Source organism: Notamacropus eugenii, chromosome 1 (assembly GCF_028372415.1).
Source record: "Notamacropus eugenii isolate mMacEug1 chromosome 1, mMacEug1.pri_v2, whole genome shotgun sequence".
NCBI classification, from domain to species: domain Eukaryota; kingdom Metazoa; phylum Chordata; class Mammalia; order Diprotodontia; family Macropodidae; genus Notamacropus; species Notamacropus eugenii.
In genome coordinates this window covers 216925828-216940557 of record NC_092872.1, presented here as the reverse complement: position 1 = coordinate 216940557, position 14730 = coordinate 216925828, and the positions used below count along the sequence as shown (strand labels likewise).

Sequence of the window (14730 nt, the reverse complement as noted above, 5' to 3'; positions counted from 1 at the left end):
TTGTCTTTTAATGGTCTCAAACTTCCTCTGAAACAAATATCATTATACTTCTGGTGCTTTGTGGATATAAAGCATGAAACAGCATTGTTTCTGAAGAATTTATGCTGTGGACTATCCACAAGTCAATGGAGGGGCCCAAGTTGGACATGGATGAGCATAGTAACATATTACTAAAGAAGAATTATGCATGAGTGATGTAAGAGTTATCAGACCAGATATTCATAACTAGGAAAGGGAGTGGGTCAGGAAGAATGAAGAATAGCCATTGAACAACTTACATGCTCATTGAACGTCCGCATGATGTCAAGAGATACAGAAGAAAATATGATCATATTGGTTATTCTCATGACAAGAAACCATGGGAATATGTGGACATGTAGAGAAGAGTAAGCCCAATCTGCAAAGTATCAGCCCAGGTGGATGAGGTCATAGCTCCATTAAAGTAAGCTAGCACTAGCTTTGCACATAGTAGGTGTTTAGTAAAATGTTAAATTAGTCTGAATGCCAATTATAGGAAATAAAGAACTTATCTATCATCAGGTATTCAGAATCTTAGGAACATAAAAAGTCTTTATTAATAATTTATGGATTATAAGTATTGAATCTTAAATATTGAAGTAAAGATGGAACAAAGAAGAATTTTTGCACCTGAGGTAAATACTACAAATCATGACCATGATAGCCAGTATAGAGTATACCCTTAGTTGGGAGATTGAGTGGGAAAGAACAGGGTGGGGAGGAGCTCATTCCAGCTTGCCACTTGACAGCTTCCCATTTTAACTAATTATTGTTGCTAATTAGGTTCTAAATTCAGTTGTCTCTATATGGTTGAAGGACTGAAAGTGCTCATTGACACCCTCTAATTCAGTACCCAGGTTAAAGTCACAGTCCTCTCACTCTAATTATGATGTATTAGAAAGGCAAGGAGATTAGTTAAATGAGTTTCTTTGTGCCTCGGAGTGAAATATTTGGTCAGAAAGACAGACAATTAGAGACAGCGTAGAGAAAAGCACAATTAGGGGAGACATGTTAGCATAGTGAAAAGAAGGCTAGATTTGGAATCAGAAGGGGTGAGTTCAGATTTCAGCTCTGAAACTTACAACTTAGGTGAACTTCCCTTAAGAGAGCTATTATCTATAAGATGAAGAGTTGGACTAGATCAGAGGTTTTTGACCTTTTTATGTCATGAATCCCTTTGACATAGAATGGTGAAACCTGTGACCCCTTCTCAGAATAGTTTTTTAAATGCATAAAATAAAATATACATGATACTCAAGGAAATCAATTAAAACGCAGTTATCAAAATAATAAAACAAATTCAGGAACCCGGATTAAGACCCTCTGAGCTAGGTAATCCCTAAAATATCTTCTAGTACTTTTTTTTTACATATTTACAATATTTTACATTTACCTTTTTTTACATTATTTACATAATCACATGCTAATGGTATAGAATGACCTAGATATCTGCTTCAAGGTGGAGTGCAGAATATTGCTGTGATGCATGGACAGGACTACATTGTTTTGTAGGCAAGAAGCAAAAAAGGAAAAAGACAAACAGAAGAACAAAATAAATCATTCAGAGGGCATTTCATACTAACCAAGAAAAAAAATACAATGTAGGGAAAAACAAGTTGAGAAGTGAAAGGGCCTTGGTCATCCCAAAAGAAAGCTATATTCCACAAAGATGGGGGAAGGGTCAAGCTCTAGGCAAACATAAATTTAACTGTATCAATAACAAAACAGTGCCAGACATATAGCAGGCCCTTAATAAATGCTTGTTGACTTGATCATAAAACAGGATAGTTTATTTTTTTCAAACAAAATAAAAAATAGAGAAAAAGGTAGAAAAATTAAATAATAGTAATAGCCAGCTTTTATACAACATTAAGGTTTGCAAAGTATTTTACAAATATTATCTCATTTGATCCTTACAACAACCCTATAAGGGAGATGCTATTATTATCTCCGTTTTACAGATGAAGAAACAAGACTGACAGAGGTTAAGTGATCTGTGAAGAGTCAGACAGATAATCAATGAGGTAGGATTTGAACTCAAGTCTTTCTGACTCCAAGTCCAATTGTAATTATAATGTGATTGAATGTCCCTATTTCTGTAGTTCTATATGGAATGTATTTTTTAAATAGAACCCAATAATTTGTCCATGAGAAACATATGTAATGCAAAATGACAAGTATGCTTCAGTTGAAGAGCCAGTGTGATTTCTAGCTTGAGAAAATCTGATGAAATTATAATGACATCTGACTGAATTTAGTACAAAACTAATAGAATCAAAAGAAAGAAATAAAGAAATTAAAAGTATGCTAAAATGTTCAACCAATAATGAACTTATATCAACTTAAAATGTAACTGTACTCAATAACATTCTTATTACACCTTTGTACCTATGACCACATTGAAATGTGGGTACTTTCTCCGAGTGATACAGACCTTCAACCTTTGCAAGCTTGTCCATGCTACAAATATTATCCATATCCTACCATAAATATGTGACAGGGAATCCATTCAACATATTAAGGACTTTCCTCAAATTTTCTGACTTTTTTTAAGACTCAATTCAAGTCACACCTCTTCCAGGAAGTCTTTCCTAGTTCCCTTGTTGCTAGTGCCTTCTAAGATGACCTTCTGTCTTCTCTCTATTTCTCTCTCTGTGTAGATATATCTATAGAAAGAGAGAAAGATACATAGACATGTAGATATCTCTCTATAGAATCTTGTATGGAGCCAAGGATGCTAATTACTTGGCCACTGACAGGTCTAATCAGGTTATTTATTAGGAACAGGATACAGTGAAGGAGTACATGCTACATGAGCTACACAATCATCTGGAGTACTAGAATCTTTCATTCTGGGATACATATGTACATAAATGTCATAAACATATTCACCCACCTGGACACAGTCAAGGAGAGTTCCAAGACTCACTGACTGTCCAGGTTCTGATGTCTCACATGGCATCCTGGGTGTGAGTTTTTTAATATAATTTCAGTCATCACTCATCCTGCTTACAAAAGAGAAGGACGCCCAACAGGGATCAAACATTGACAGGGAAATCAAGGTACTGTTTAAGGTTGAGTAAGGAACAGCTGAGATATACAGCACAAAGAACATTTCAGAGACATGATACAAGGACAATCAGAGAGCAAATTCCATAGACTTCCACTATTAACTTCTCTATTGAGAAGCGCTAATCTCTCTTTTTCTTTAGATGCAACTTTTTGTCTTCTGCTTTCATTGATAAAGAAAAAATCAATATAGGTTTGACTTGGTTCTTCTAGTACTGTGTCAGCTCATCAGTCTTTGGACAAAGACTGCACATGAAAAATGTCATTCATTTATTCAACATGATTTATTAAGCACCAAGTGTGTGCCAGAAAGGGACAGTGAGGTGGTACGGTGGATAGAGAGCCAGGCCTGGAGTCAGGAGGACTCATCTTTCTGAGTTCAAATCTGGCCTCAGACACTTACTATGTGACCCTGGGCAAGTCACTTTACCCCTGTTTGCCTCAGTTTTCTCATCTGTAAAATGAGCTGGACAAGAAAATGAGAAAACTACTCCAATATCTTTGTCAAGAAGACCCTAAATGAGGTCACAAAGAGTTGGATAAGATTGAACAACAGTGATAAATGTGCTTAGAAGAAGCAGCTAGGTGGGTCAGTGGATAGAGCATTGGGCCTATGCTCTGGAAGACCTAAGTTCAAATCTGGCCTCAGGCACCTAGTAGCTTTGTGACCCTGAGCAAGTCACTTAACCTCTATTTATCTTAACCCACTGGAGAAAGATGGCAAATCACTTTGCCAAGGAAACCCCATGGACAGCATGGTCCACAGAGTCATGAAGAATTAGACTTGACTGAACAACAACATCAACAACGTGCTATACCCAGGAGATAAAAAAATAGAAAAAAATAAAAAAAATAGGAAACGTGTACAAAGATAAGTAAACACAAAATATATATAAGTAAATATAAAATTATGTGTTGGAGAAAGGACACTAGAAACTGGAGAATTTAGAATAGACTGAGTTCAGATATTGCCCACCACATGACACTTGTCCTGATCCCTCCCAATGCTAGATTTAACAAACTGACAATGTTCTTTGACCCCTATGATCCTGTTATTAAAGCAAGACTCTTAGGATGTAACTTAAAGTGGAAAAAAGAATTATATTCCTAGTTCTTAGCATAGTGTTGACATATTCTAGATGTTTAATAAATCTTTGTTGGTTAACCGATTCATAATTGTTTTATTTATACTAAATAAATGATTCATTTTTAATAGTGAAAAAAATCACATATAACCAGTATGTCCTATGTATGCAGACAGTAACTGTCTTCTTTTCTTTGTGCCTCTGGTACTTAGTACAAAGCTTAAATACATACTAAGACCTTAGCAAACACTTTGTTCATTCAGTCATTTGCTGTTGAAAATGATCGGTATGCAGCATGCAGAGTGAATATGTTTGAACTGGAAAGTAGCAAACATTGAATACAGCTATGTGAACAATACAAACAAAACTAAATCTACGTACACAGACGTATGGAGGAGAGCTCATAAAGTAACAGAACAAATTATTAGTTTGTCTAAGTATATACATATGTATATATATATATGATAAATATAAATCTGATTACACAGTTATGATTTTTATAATTGGTATGGGGAACTCCCAGATATACTACTCCTTCTACCAACACAGAACTGTTGTTCTCAGTTATTTCAGTTGTGTTTGACTCTTCATGACCCCATCTGAGGTTTTCTTGGCAAAGATACTGGAGTGGTTTGCCATTTCCTTCTCCAACTCCTTTTGCCAATGGAGAAATTAACCCTGTTGGTTAAGTGACTTGCCCAAGGTCACATAGCCAGTAAGTGTCTGAAGCTGGATTTGAATTCAGGTCCTCCTTACTCTAGGTCTGCCACTCTTTCCACTGAGCTACCTAGCTGCCCTCCAATGCAACTGCTTCACAATTTATCATTTTAGAAATAATCTAGAGCTTGGCTAACCCCAGCCTAATGCAGGGGTTCCTTCTAAAGAATTCCTAAGAAATAATCATTTGTCTCTACTTGAATATTTTATTTATTTATTTATTTTATTTTATTTTTTCCCAATCACTTGTAAAAACCATTTTTAATATTCATTTAAAATTTTTTGTTTCAAAATCTCTTCTTTGCTTCTCCCCTCATTGAGAAGGCAAGCAATTTAATATAAATTATACATGTGTAGTCATGCAAACATATTTCCACATTAGTCATGCTGTAAAAGAAAAAATAAACCAAAAAAAACCCAAGACAAATAATCTGTTTGGATATTTTGTCAGTCAATCAGTCAACAAGAATTTATGAAGTGCCTACTATGTGTCAGACATTATCCAAAGCACAGGGGCTAAAAAAGAAGCAAAGGACAGTGCCTACTTTCAAGGTGCTGCTGCCAGGCTAATGGGAGAGACAGCATCCTATTACAAACAAGATACAGCTAGGGTAAATTGAAGATAATCAACAGAAAGAAAGCATTTAGGTTGGGGGGGGCAGGAAAGGTTTATTGCTAAGGTGTGATTTTAGCTAGATCCTGAAGAATGTCAGAGAGGGAAGGAGGGAGATGAGGATGGAGAGAATTCCAGGCATGAGGGGACAGCCAGCCAGGGAAAATACCTCAGGTCAGGAGATGGAGGATCTTGTGTGAGGGACGGAGAGGAGAAGGCCAGTGCCACTGGATCCAGAGGATTTGGGGGTGAGTGAAGTGGAAGGAACTTGGAATGTCAGGAAGGGACCAGGTGAAGAAGGGTTCTGAATGACAGAGGATTGATATCTGCTCCTGAAGGAAATTAGGAGGTGTGAGAATCAGTGCTCCTCTTAAAGAGAAGGGCCCAAAGGAATAGCAAGTTGCACATAATAATTTCATGTGCAATCATCTTTTTAGAAATTACACTGTTATGAAAATGTTTGTTTTATTTCATTAATTAAAAATAAACAAAAATTAAAAGAGAGAGATGCCCACAATGGAACTTCTTGTTTTAGATATTGTTTGAACAATATAGAGTATACTGGAATTAATATTTATCTCCATGTTTGGTGCATTCTTTTAATGTCCCTAATTTGCATTAACATTATGATAACCATGTCACCCTGCTACAGGACGTACCTCTTGTGGTCAGCTAAGACCTTCGATAATTACTATTATTCTTTTGCCTTGCGTTTACCTCTGGGTCACAGTATAAGCAGGTTTCTGGTTTGCAGGCTGAATCTTCCTCTTATGGTTTTTAGGTAAGCAGGGGGATTACTTCCGGCTACTACTGCCAGGTACTTACACTGTCACTGCCACAGCACCTGGGTATGGATTGGAAACCACAACTGTGACGGTTGGACCTGCAGAACCAAAGCAGGTGAGTTGAGTCAGTGTTTTGTAGCATCTTTCTTGTTGATATAGGAAGCTTTAGAGCACAGAGTTCTAGTTCAGCTCATGGCCCTAATTTTTGCCAGCCTCTTCTTTTTTTCCTCTTTCTATCTCACTTTCTTCATGTCCTATTTTTCTTCTGTACTTCCTTCTCCAAATTATTCCTTCCCCTTTCTGACTTTGGAAAGGAATACAGTTCTAAATCTAAATTCCCTAAGTCCATCTTGGCTTTGAAATGAACTATGTGTCTTTGGGCAAATCACCACCTTTCACTGCAAGGAGGGATAAAATTCCCACTGCCTATTTTATAGGGGTATTATAAAGAAAGGATTTTATAAAATAAAGTGCTACATATAACCTTTATCAGATTGCTTGCCATCTTGTGGAGGGAAAAAAATTTGGAGATGAAAGTCTTAAAAAAAAAATGTTGAAAACTACTTTAAAAATAAAATACTACTTACCAAAAAAAATTCTTAAAAATCAAATGAAGTGCTATAGAAATGTTGTGTGTTCCTTATAATGTTTTTGTGTCATCGTGTGGTCTCCAAGGGGCCCTCCTAGCCCTAAACCTACGATATCTATGATCATTATGAATTATCACCTTTCACTTTCTGACTTCATCAAGGAAATCCACCAGGTGGCTCCACTAGTCTCCTTTCTTGGCATTCTGTGTCCCTTGGCCAAGCCTGTTGCCTGCATAATCGAGGTCCCATTTGGCACTGAGCCCAGATGAATGCTCTAAATGACTTTTTTTTTTTATCTAGTGAGTAAGTATTAGAGATATAGCCAGTCAAAGTTCACTTTCAGGCACAGAGTCACAGAAACAGAACTGAAAGGGACTTGAGAATTCATACAGTCCAACACCCAACGCTACCCCTCTTCCATTATATAGATGAGGAAGCTGGGGGTGCAGCCCCATTTGTCCCACCTGCTCTGCAACCCACTCATCAAGTCTATAGCCTCCATTCCACAGTCTTCTTAACTTCTGGTTTTTAGTTCCTGATTTACCCCACCCCCATATAGGCTTTCTCCCCAGACTCCACCCAACTTAGATTAGATTTTACCATCCCTTAGCCCAGGATAAAGGTTAAGGGATTTTGTACTAAAGTCTTTGACTTCAGGACAATACTGAGCTCTTAATATTTTTTAATTAGTGAACGAACCAGCTAGGTGGGACTACAGCTTTAGCCTAGTCATCTCCTTTCCTTTCTTTTTTTCTTTCTTTTTCTTTCTTTCTTTCTTCCTTCCTTTCTTTCTTTTTCCTTCTTTCTTTCTTTCTTCCTTTCTTTCTTTCTTTTTCCTCCTTTCTTTCTTTCTTTCTTTCCTTCCTTTGTTTCTTCCTCCCTTCTCTTTCCTTTTCTCTTTCCTTCTTTATAAATTTGCTTCTTATAAAATTCCCAAAGTAATCCTCCACAATGTACAGTTCCTGAAAACAAGTAAATAAAATACTGGGAAATTAATCCTAAAAAGAACATTTGATACCAGTTTCCTCATCTATAAAATTTGGGGGTTGGACAAAATTGATACGTGGGTAGATAGATAAATGGGTAAATAGACAGATAAAGCTCTGGAGGACAGGACAGAGGCACCTTTGGAGGAGATGTGTCCAGAAGTGCTTCACTAATCTTTTGGAAATGCAGTACAGTACAGTTAGGGAATGTCTGAGTCTCCTTTCCTTCTCCTCTGATCTTCTGGGATGATTATCTATTTTCTTCACACCTAGATGGCAGCAGGAAATGTTCTCATTGACCTGGCACTCTGAAGTGGGAGTGGGGTGGGGGGGATGATGAATACAACACTCCCATAAAATTTCAGGGCCAGTTGGTACAATGTTGAGATGGAGATTGTCCTGGCTGATATACCTCTATTTTCTTTCTCTTCCAGGTTAACTTTCAACTCAGGATAGATACCACTAAAGAATCCATGGAGCAAAAAGCCCGTGTCAAAGCTCCCAGTGGCAAAAACCTCCTAAAGAAGATGGCATCCCGAGAGGCTGGCAAAGAGACACGGAGAGGCCTCAGGCCCTGATCGTGCAGCAGGGCTCGGCTCATTCCTGCCTTAAAACCAGAGTCACCCAGACCAGGATGAGAAAAGTGGCCAAGAGGTGCATTTGATGAGAGCCTATTATGCCTGATACTAAATAAGATGAAACTATTTTGTTACCTATGAGGTATTTAAATACAAAACTGATTCAGGGAAAAAAATGGGGTGCTCTCAGTTTGTCATTTCTAATTACTGATGGGATCAGGACCTATTTAATTCTCATGGTGTCATAAGCATCTATCAAATGGTTCCGATTCTTCAGAATCTGGATCTTTTTTCTTTCTAGGATACCCCCAGAAAAGAATTAAGCTTGGTTACAAGCCAAAGGATACATCAAATGATCCTGGTATTTTAGTTATAGTATAACTAAAACCAGCAGACTGGTTTTATATCTGTTACAGGAGGATTAATGTTCTATGCCATCAACAATAATGTTTCCACAGAAGGATTCCCAGAGGTATGAAATTCAATATTCAATATTGGTTTCACATTTGATTCACTTCAACCAGAAATTATTAATCACCTGCTATTTGCAAAGCACCTGGGGATACAAAAGCAAAGATTGAAAAACAATCCTTGCCCTGCAAGTAGCTTCTAGTCCAAACTTAAAATTTGGATTCAGTCAAGGGGCCACACTTGAGGACCTAGAGGGTCACATGTGGCCTGGAGGCCACAGGTTCCCCACCCCTGTCTAGTCTATCAATTTCAGAATATCCCCTTGTATCTTTAAGCTCAGTGCCTCTATAATCCAAACTTCTGGGAACTGATCAAATGCAAAAAGAAGGCTGATTTCATGCCAGCTCATTCCAGAGTGATCAGTTTCTGAAGAACTTTAGGCATGCTGACCAGACTCAATAGAAGACTGCCTTAAAAATCAGTATCAATTTATCTTGTAGCTTTATAAGGTCCATGAATCCTCCTCCAGCTCACCCACCTTAATGAGTCATATCCCGCAGAGCAAAGTTAATATCCCTTCTTCAAAGTTCTAAGGGTAGCCCTGAGAGGGTCAGAGTATCTTTTAATGCTATCAGTTATAAGCCCCCAATATCAGTCACTAGTGATTATCATAAAGGTTATTTTACTGCAAGAGACAGTGAATAAGAATGTCTGGCTGGGAGTCAGAAAGATCTGAGTTCAAATTTGACCTCAGATACTAACTAGCTGCGTGACCCTGGGCAAATCACTTAACCCTGTTTGCCTCAGTTTCCTCATCTGTATAATGAGCTAGAGAAGGAAATAGCAAACCATTCCCCAGTATCTTTTCCAAGAAAAACCAAAATGGGGTCATGAAGAGCTGGACATGACTGAACAACATTTACTGCAAAATACAAAGAACAGAACTTACAAAGCATTTTCTCCTCCCCACACCCACTCCATCACCCCCACTAACCAGGGGATCATTCTGTCCTCTCTATTATCTCAGACCCTGAAAACAGTAGATTCACACTTAAAGTAGTTGCTACAAAACATTCGCCCTACCAAGATCACTTCCAAAGGTTGAAGAGGTGATAGATGACTATGACTATGACTATTACTTCTGGGATGGATTGAGTAGGTCCCTCTTCAAGTCCTCAGATAGCAGTTCACCTGTACTCACCTAGAAAATCTGTGTGTGGACTCTGGCTCCTGGAGACTTTGACACTGGTTACTCTCTCCTTGAGACTCCCTAGGTTTATATGATACTATTCTCCCCTGATTCTCCTACCTATCCAACCATTTCTTCTCAGGCTAGATCTTTGAAGTCATGCTCACCAACCATGGGTGTCTCAGAGCTTTGTTCTGGGTCCTCTTCTCCTTCCATCCTCTCTCACTTGGTAATCTCATCAGTTGCCATGAATTCATTTATCTCTGTCCAATGACTCTCAAATCTACCTCTCCAGTTGTAACCCCTCTACTGACCTCTGGTCTGGCATCTCCAACTGCCTATTGGATATCTCAAGCTGGATGTTTCATAGACATGTTAAACAAAACATGTCCTAGACTGAACTTCCTAAAGTGATCTTCCTAAAACACCAGTCTGACTGTGTTCATTCCCCTATAAATATACTCAAACCCTAGAGATTCCCTATCACCTCCATGACCAAATAGAAAATCCTGTTTGGCATCCAAGTCCTCTCCCCCCGCCCAGTTTTACAGTCTTATATACCTTACTATCACAATTCCCCTTACCCTCACACCCCACCACATACATATGCACTCACAGATACTCTTTGATCCAGTGACTCAAGCTTCCTCTCTTGCTGTTCTTCTGATAAGAAACTTCAATTCCCATTTTCACCAGCCATCCCCCATGCCTCAAATGCTCTCCCTCTTCATGCCCACCTGCTGGCTTCCCTGGCTTCCTTCAAGTCCCAGTTAAAATCTCACCTTCTACAGTAAGTCTTTCCCTATCTTCTTTAATTCTAGTACCTTCCCTCTGTTTCTTTTTCCCATTTTCCTGTATACAGATTGTAAATAGTTGTTTGCATGTTGTTTCCCCCATCAGACTGAACACCTTGAAAATAGAGCGTTGGCATTTGATTGTCCTTCTTGGTATCTCCAGCATTTAGCATAGAGCCTGCCTTATAGAAGGCACTTAATATGTTTTTTAACTCATTAATTAATTTTACTAATTAATTTAACTCACTAATCTAACCTTTTGAAGCTCATAAAGTCTTATCTCCAGTACTCTACCTAAAAGCCAAAAGAATAGGAAAAACAGACAGAAAAAGCAACGGGGTCATGCAATCGCAGGCCCAGTGACAAAAGCCCAGACAAAGACCTTAGACCTTTCTCTCCACCATCAGTCCATGCTTCCTCATTCCAACACAGCCAGGCAGGAAAGAGAGATTCATTTCGGTCAGTTGATGTCTTTTGAATGCATCTTATTTCCAACTCAGCAGCCAATCAAAAGTCTGGCTCTTCCCCATTAGAACAAACTAGAACCAGTTATAGAATGTCTGTATGCTCCAAAATCCATATGGAGATTGTATTTGAATAAGCAGACTGTACTTGCTTATAAAGGCTGAGTTTGCCTGATCTCCTGGTTCAATTCATTACAATATAAGAATTCCTGGCATGACAACTGACTTTTTTCTGGGAGGCATTGTGGGAGAGTATAAAGAGAGCTAGATTTGGCATCAGGGTACATGTATATCACTAAGTACCCATGTGACCTTGAACAAGTTCATTGCCTTCTAATCCTATTTTCTGTAAAATGAGAAGATTGAGGGGACTAGATGACTGTTAAGGTTCTTTTGAACTCTTAAGTTTATGACCCTCCACAAAAGGTAATCTAATGTATAAGTCTGCCAAGGACACAAAATTACAAAAATAATCTAATTTCTTAGTGAACAAAGATTTAACAAAAGGAGACAGGAGTTCTTTACCAAGCTATGACTCTTTTATGATTCTCTTGCATTACTCTCATTTCATTTCCCGATTTTTCCTCTACCTTTCTTATTGATTTTTGAAATCTATTTTGATCTCTTCCACAAATTCCTTTTTGGCCTCATGCCAAGTCATCTTGTTCTTTGAGGTTTTGCACGTAGGCATTTTGACATTATTGTCCCCTTCTGAGTTTGTGTTTTCCCTATCATCACAGTGACTTTCTATGATCAGGTTCTTTTTTTTGCTCATTTTTCCAGACCATTTCTTTTCTTTTAACTTTATGTTAAAGTTGGCCTCTGCTCCTCAGGTGAAGGGACACTGTCCTAAGCTTTAGATTTTCCTTAATTAGTTTCATCAGAATATGTTTAGAGCTAACTCTGGGAACCTGTAAGTTTTTAGTTCTTCTAAGGTAGTATAATCTAAGGAGAGGTGTGTTTACTACTCTCCTAGCCTGTGCTGTGGTCTGTGAGTGACCACAGGCACTGTTTTTCTCCCCTGGAACTGTGACCAGGGTCCCTGTTCGCCTGTGGCTGCAAGCTCTAATGTACTAGTACTCCTTCTCCATCTGCCCTGTGACCTGGACCTGCAACCTGGATCCCTGAACGGGCAATGCAACAGAATCCTGCACCCAGTGCCAGTAATCTTCTGATCAGTTGTTCAGGCCCCTTACCATCTGAGAGCCACTGTTAATTCAGTTATCCCCAAGGCCTACCCTGGCTTCCCAGGGAGTGGCTTGCTACTGGCCTACCTGGGCCTGCACTGGACTGTGCTCCACTCTCACCCCAGTGAGACAGACCTTTCCTGACCACCTTCTAAGTTATCTTGGGATAGAAAATTGTTTTATTCCACCACTTCAGTCATTTTCAGGCATTATTTTAAATTTGTTTAGAGGAGAATTTGGGAGGCAAGTTCCTGCCCTTACTCCACCACCTTGGGCTCTGCCTCCAATATATCTCAGGTGTTTTAAGGACATATTCTGATGAAACTAAGTATCTGATGGATTGCCCTCCACTCTGGAGAATCTATCTTTGTCAAAGGAGCTTATACCAATCACCAGCATTAAAATGCCTCCTCTACTTGTCAGTGTTGGGCAAATCCTGGCCATTCTACTCCCTTTTTCAGCATTCCTTATGTAACAGGGGAAAGATATACAATTTCATCAGCAGAGAATTCCTCGTGTTGGAACTTCCTCCACAAACAACAAATCCCAACATTCAGGTCATGCCTTATGAGATAAGTCCTATGGAGTGAGTTACCTGTGGCACCAAGAGGTTATCTGACTTGCTCAAGCTCACACAGCTATTAAGAGCCTCCTGTCTCTAAGCTCAATACTCTCTCTACTTCCCCATATTACCTCTATACAATAATCCTTACCAGCTACCAACAATCTGGTGGGACCACAGTTTAAGAGCTGGAATTGATCTTAAAGATTGTCTAATACAAACCTCTCATTTACAGATGAAAAAATGAGGCCTACAGAAGTTATCTAGGTCACTTCAAGATCGCTTAGCTAGGATTCAAGTCCAGATCTTTTGACTCCAGATACTGTACTTTTTCATAGATAGACAGATATAGATACATACATGTATGCATATATGTATATATACATATATGTGTGTATATAATTCCCATTATCCTTCTTCATTTGAACAAATAAGAAAAAATAAAACCCATAGGTACAACAATTTTTCATATTTGCCATGTCTGAAAATGTATATTTTTCCTGCATTTTAAGTTAATCATCTTTCTGGGGGTATAATTGGTATAATTTGTCTTCATTCATTTGGACTTATGGCTTACTATTTTCATCAGAATTCTAAAGTCTTTCAAAGTTATTTTTCTCCATAATGTTATCGTACAAATTGTTCTCCTAGTGTTCTGCTCACTTCCCTCTACATTAGTTCATTGGGGTCTTCTCAGTTTCCTCTGAAACTGTCTGTGTCATCGTTTGTTATGGTACAATAATAAATGCATTCTTTCCACAGCACCACATTGTTTCCTATGTTGCTAGAGTCTTCATAACAGATGTTACAATTGCCACGACAAGATTTTGTCATACATGAGTTAGAAATTAAGCCACATGTTTCTCTTTAGAGAGATACCCTAGGCACATTTAGAGAGACCTGGATTTGAATCCTGCCTCATCCATAGGCAAGTCATTTCAAATAAGTGAAAGAACGAATGAAAAAGAATTTAGTAGCATACCATGTACAAACTGGCCCCCAAATTTATCAGCAACACATTTACAAAAGATGGGGAGGGGAGAAGATACTTCAGAGAGTGACATTTTCTGACCTTGTCCCTAATTTCTGAGATGGTACCCTATTTGGGATCTATACCACTTACTGGCTATACTTATCCCCTGCCCTTTTAAAATAATATTTTATTTTACCTAATTACATGTAAAGATAAGTTTTAGCATTCATTTTTAAAATTTTGAGTCCCAAATTCTCTCTCTCCCTCCTTCTGTTCTTAAGATGGTAAGCAGTTTGATATAGATTACATGTGTGCAATCAGGCAAAACATATTTTTGTATTGGTCATGTGGTGAAAGGAGACATAGACCAAAAAACAAACAAAAAAAATAAAACCTAAAAAAAAAGGTGAAAAATAGTATGCTTTGATTCTGCATTCAGACTCCGTCAATTCTTTCTCTGGATGTGGATAGTATTTTTCATCATGAGTCTTTTGGAACTGTCTTGGATTGCTGAGAATAGCGAAGTCATTCACAGTTGATTGTTACACAATATTGCTGTTACTATGTACAATGTTCCTTGTTTACTTTGCATCAGTTCATTTAAGACTTACCAGTTTTTCTGAAATCATCCTTCTTGTCATATCTTATAGCACAATACTATTCCATTATAATCATATACCACAACTTGTTCAGCCATTCCCCAAAAGAT

At 38.2% G+C, this 14730-nt stretch overlaps 1 protein-coding gene across 1 annotated transcript in view; it reads left to right on the top strand.

Annotated features, from left to right (window-relative positions):
- Positions 1–13815, top strand: part of CPN1 (carboxypeptidase N subunit 1) — a 56696-nt gene extending 42881 nt beyond the window's left edge. Inside the window, exons 8-9 of the mRNA XM_072627217.1 lie at positions 6284–6402; positions 8298–13815. Coding sequence (XP_072483318.1) covers positions 6284–6402; positions 8298–8441 — 263 coding nt within the window. The 3' untranslated portion in view covers positions 8442–13815. The remainder of the gene's footprint in view (positions 1–6283; positions 6403–8297) is intronic.
- Positions 13816–14730: the final 915 nt, after the last annotated feature.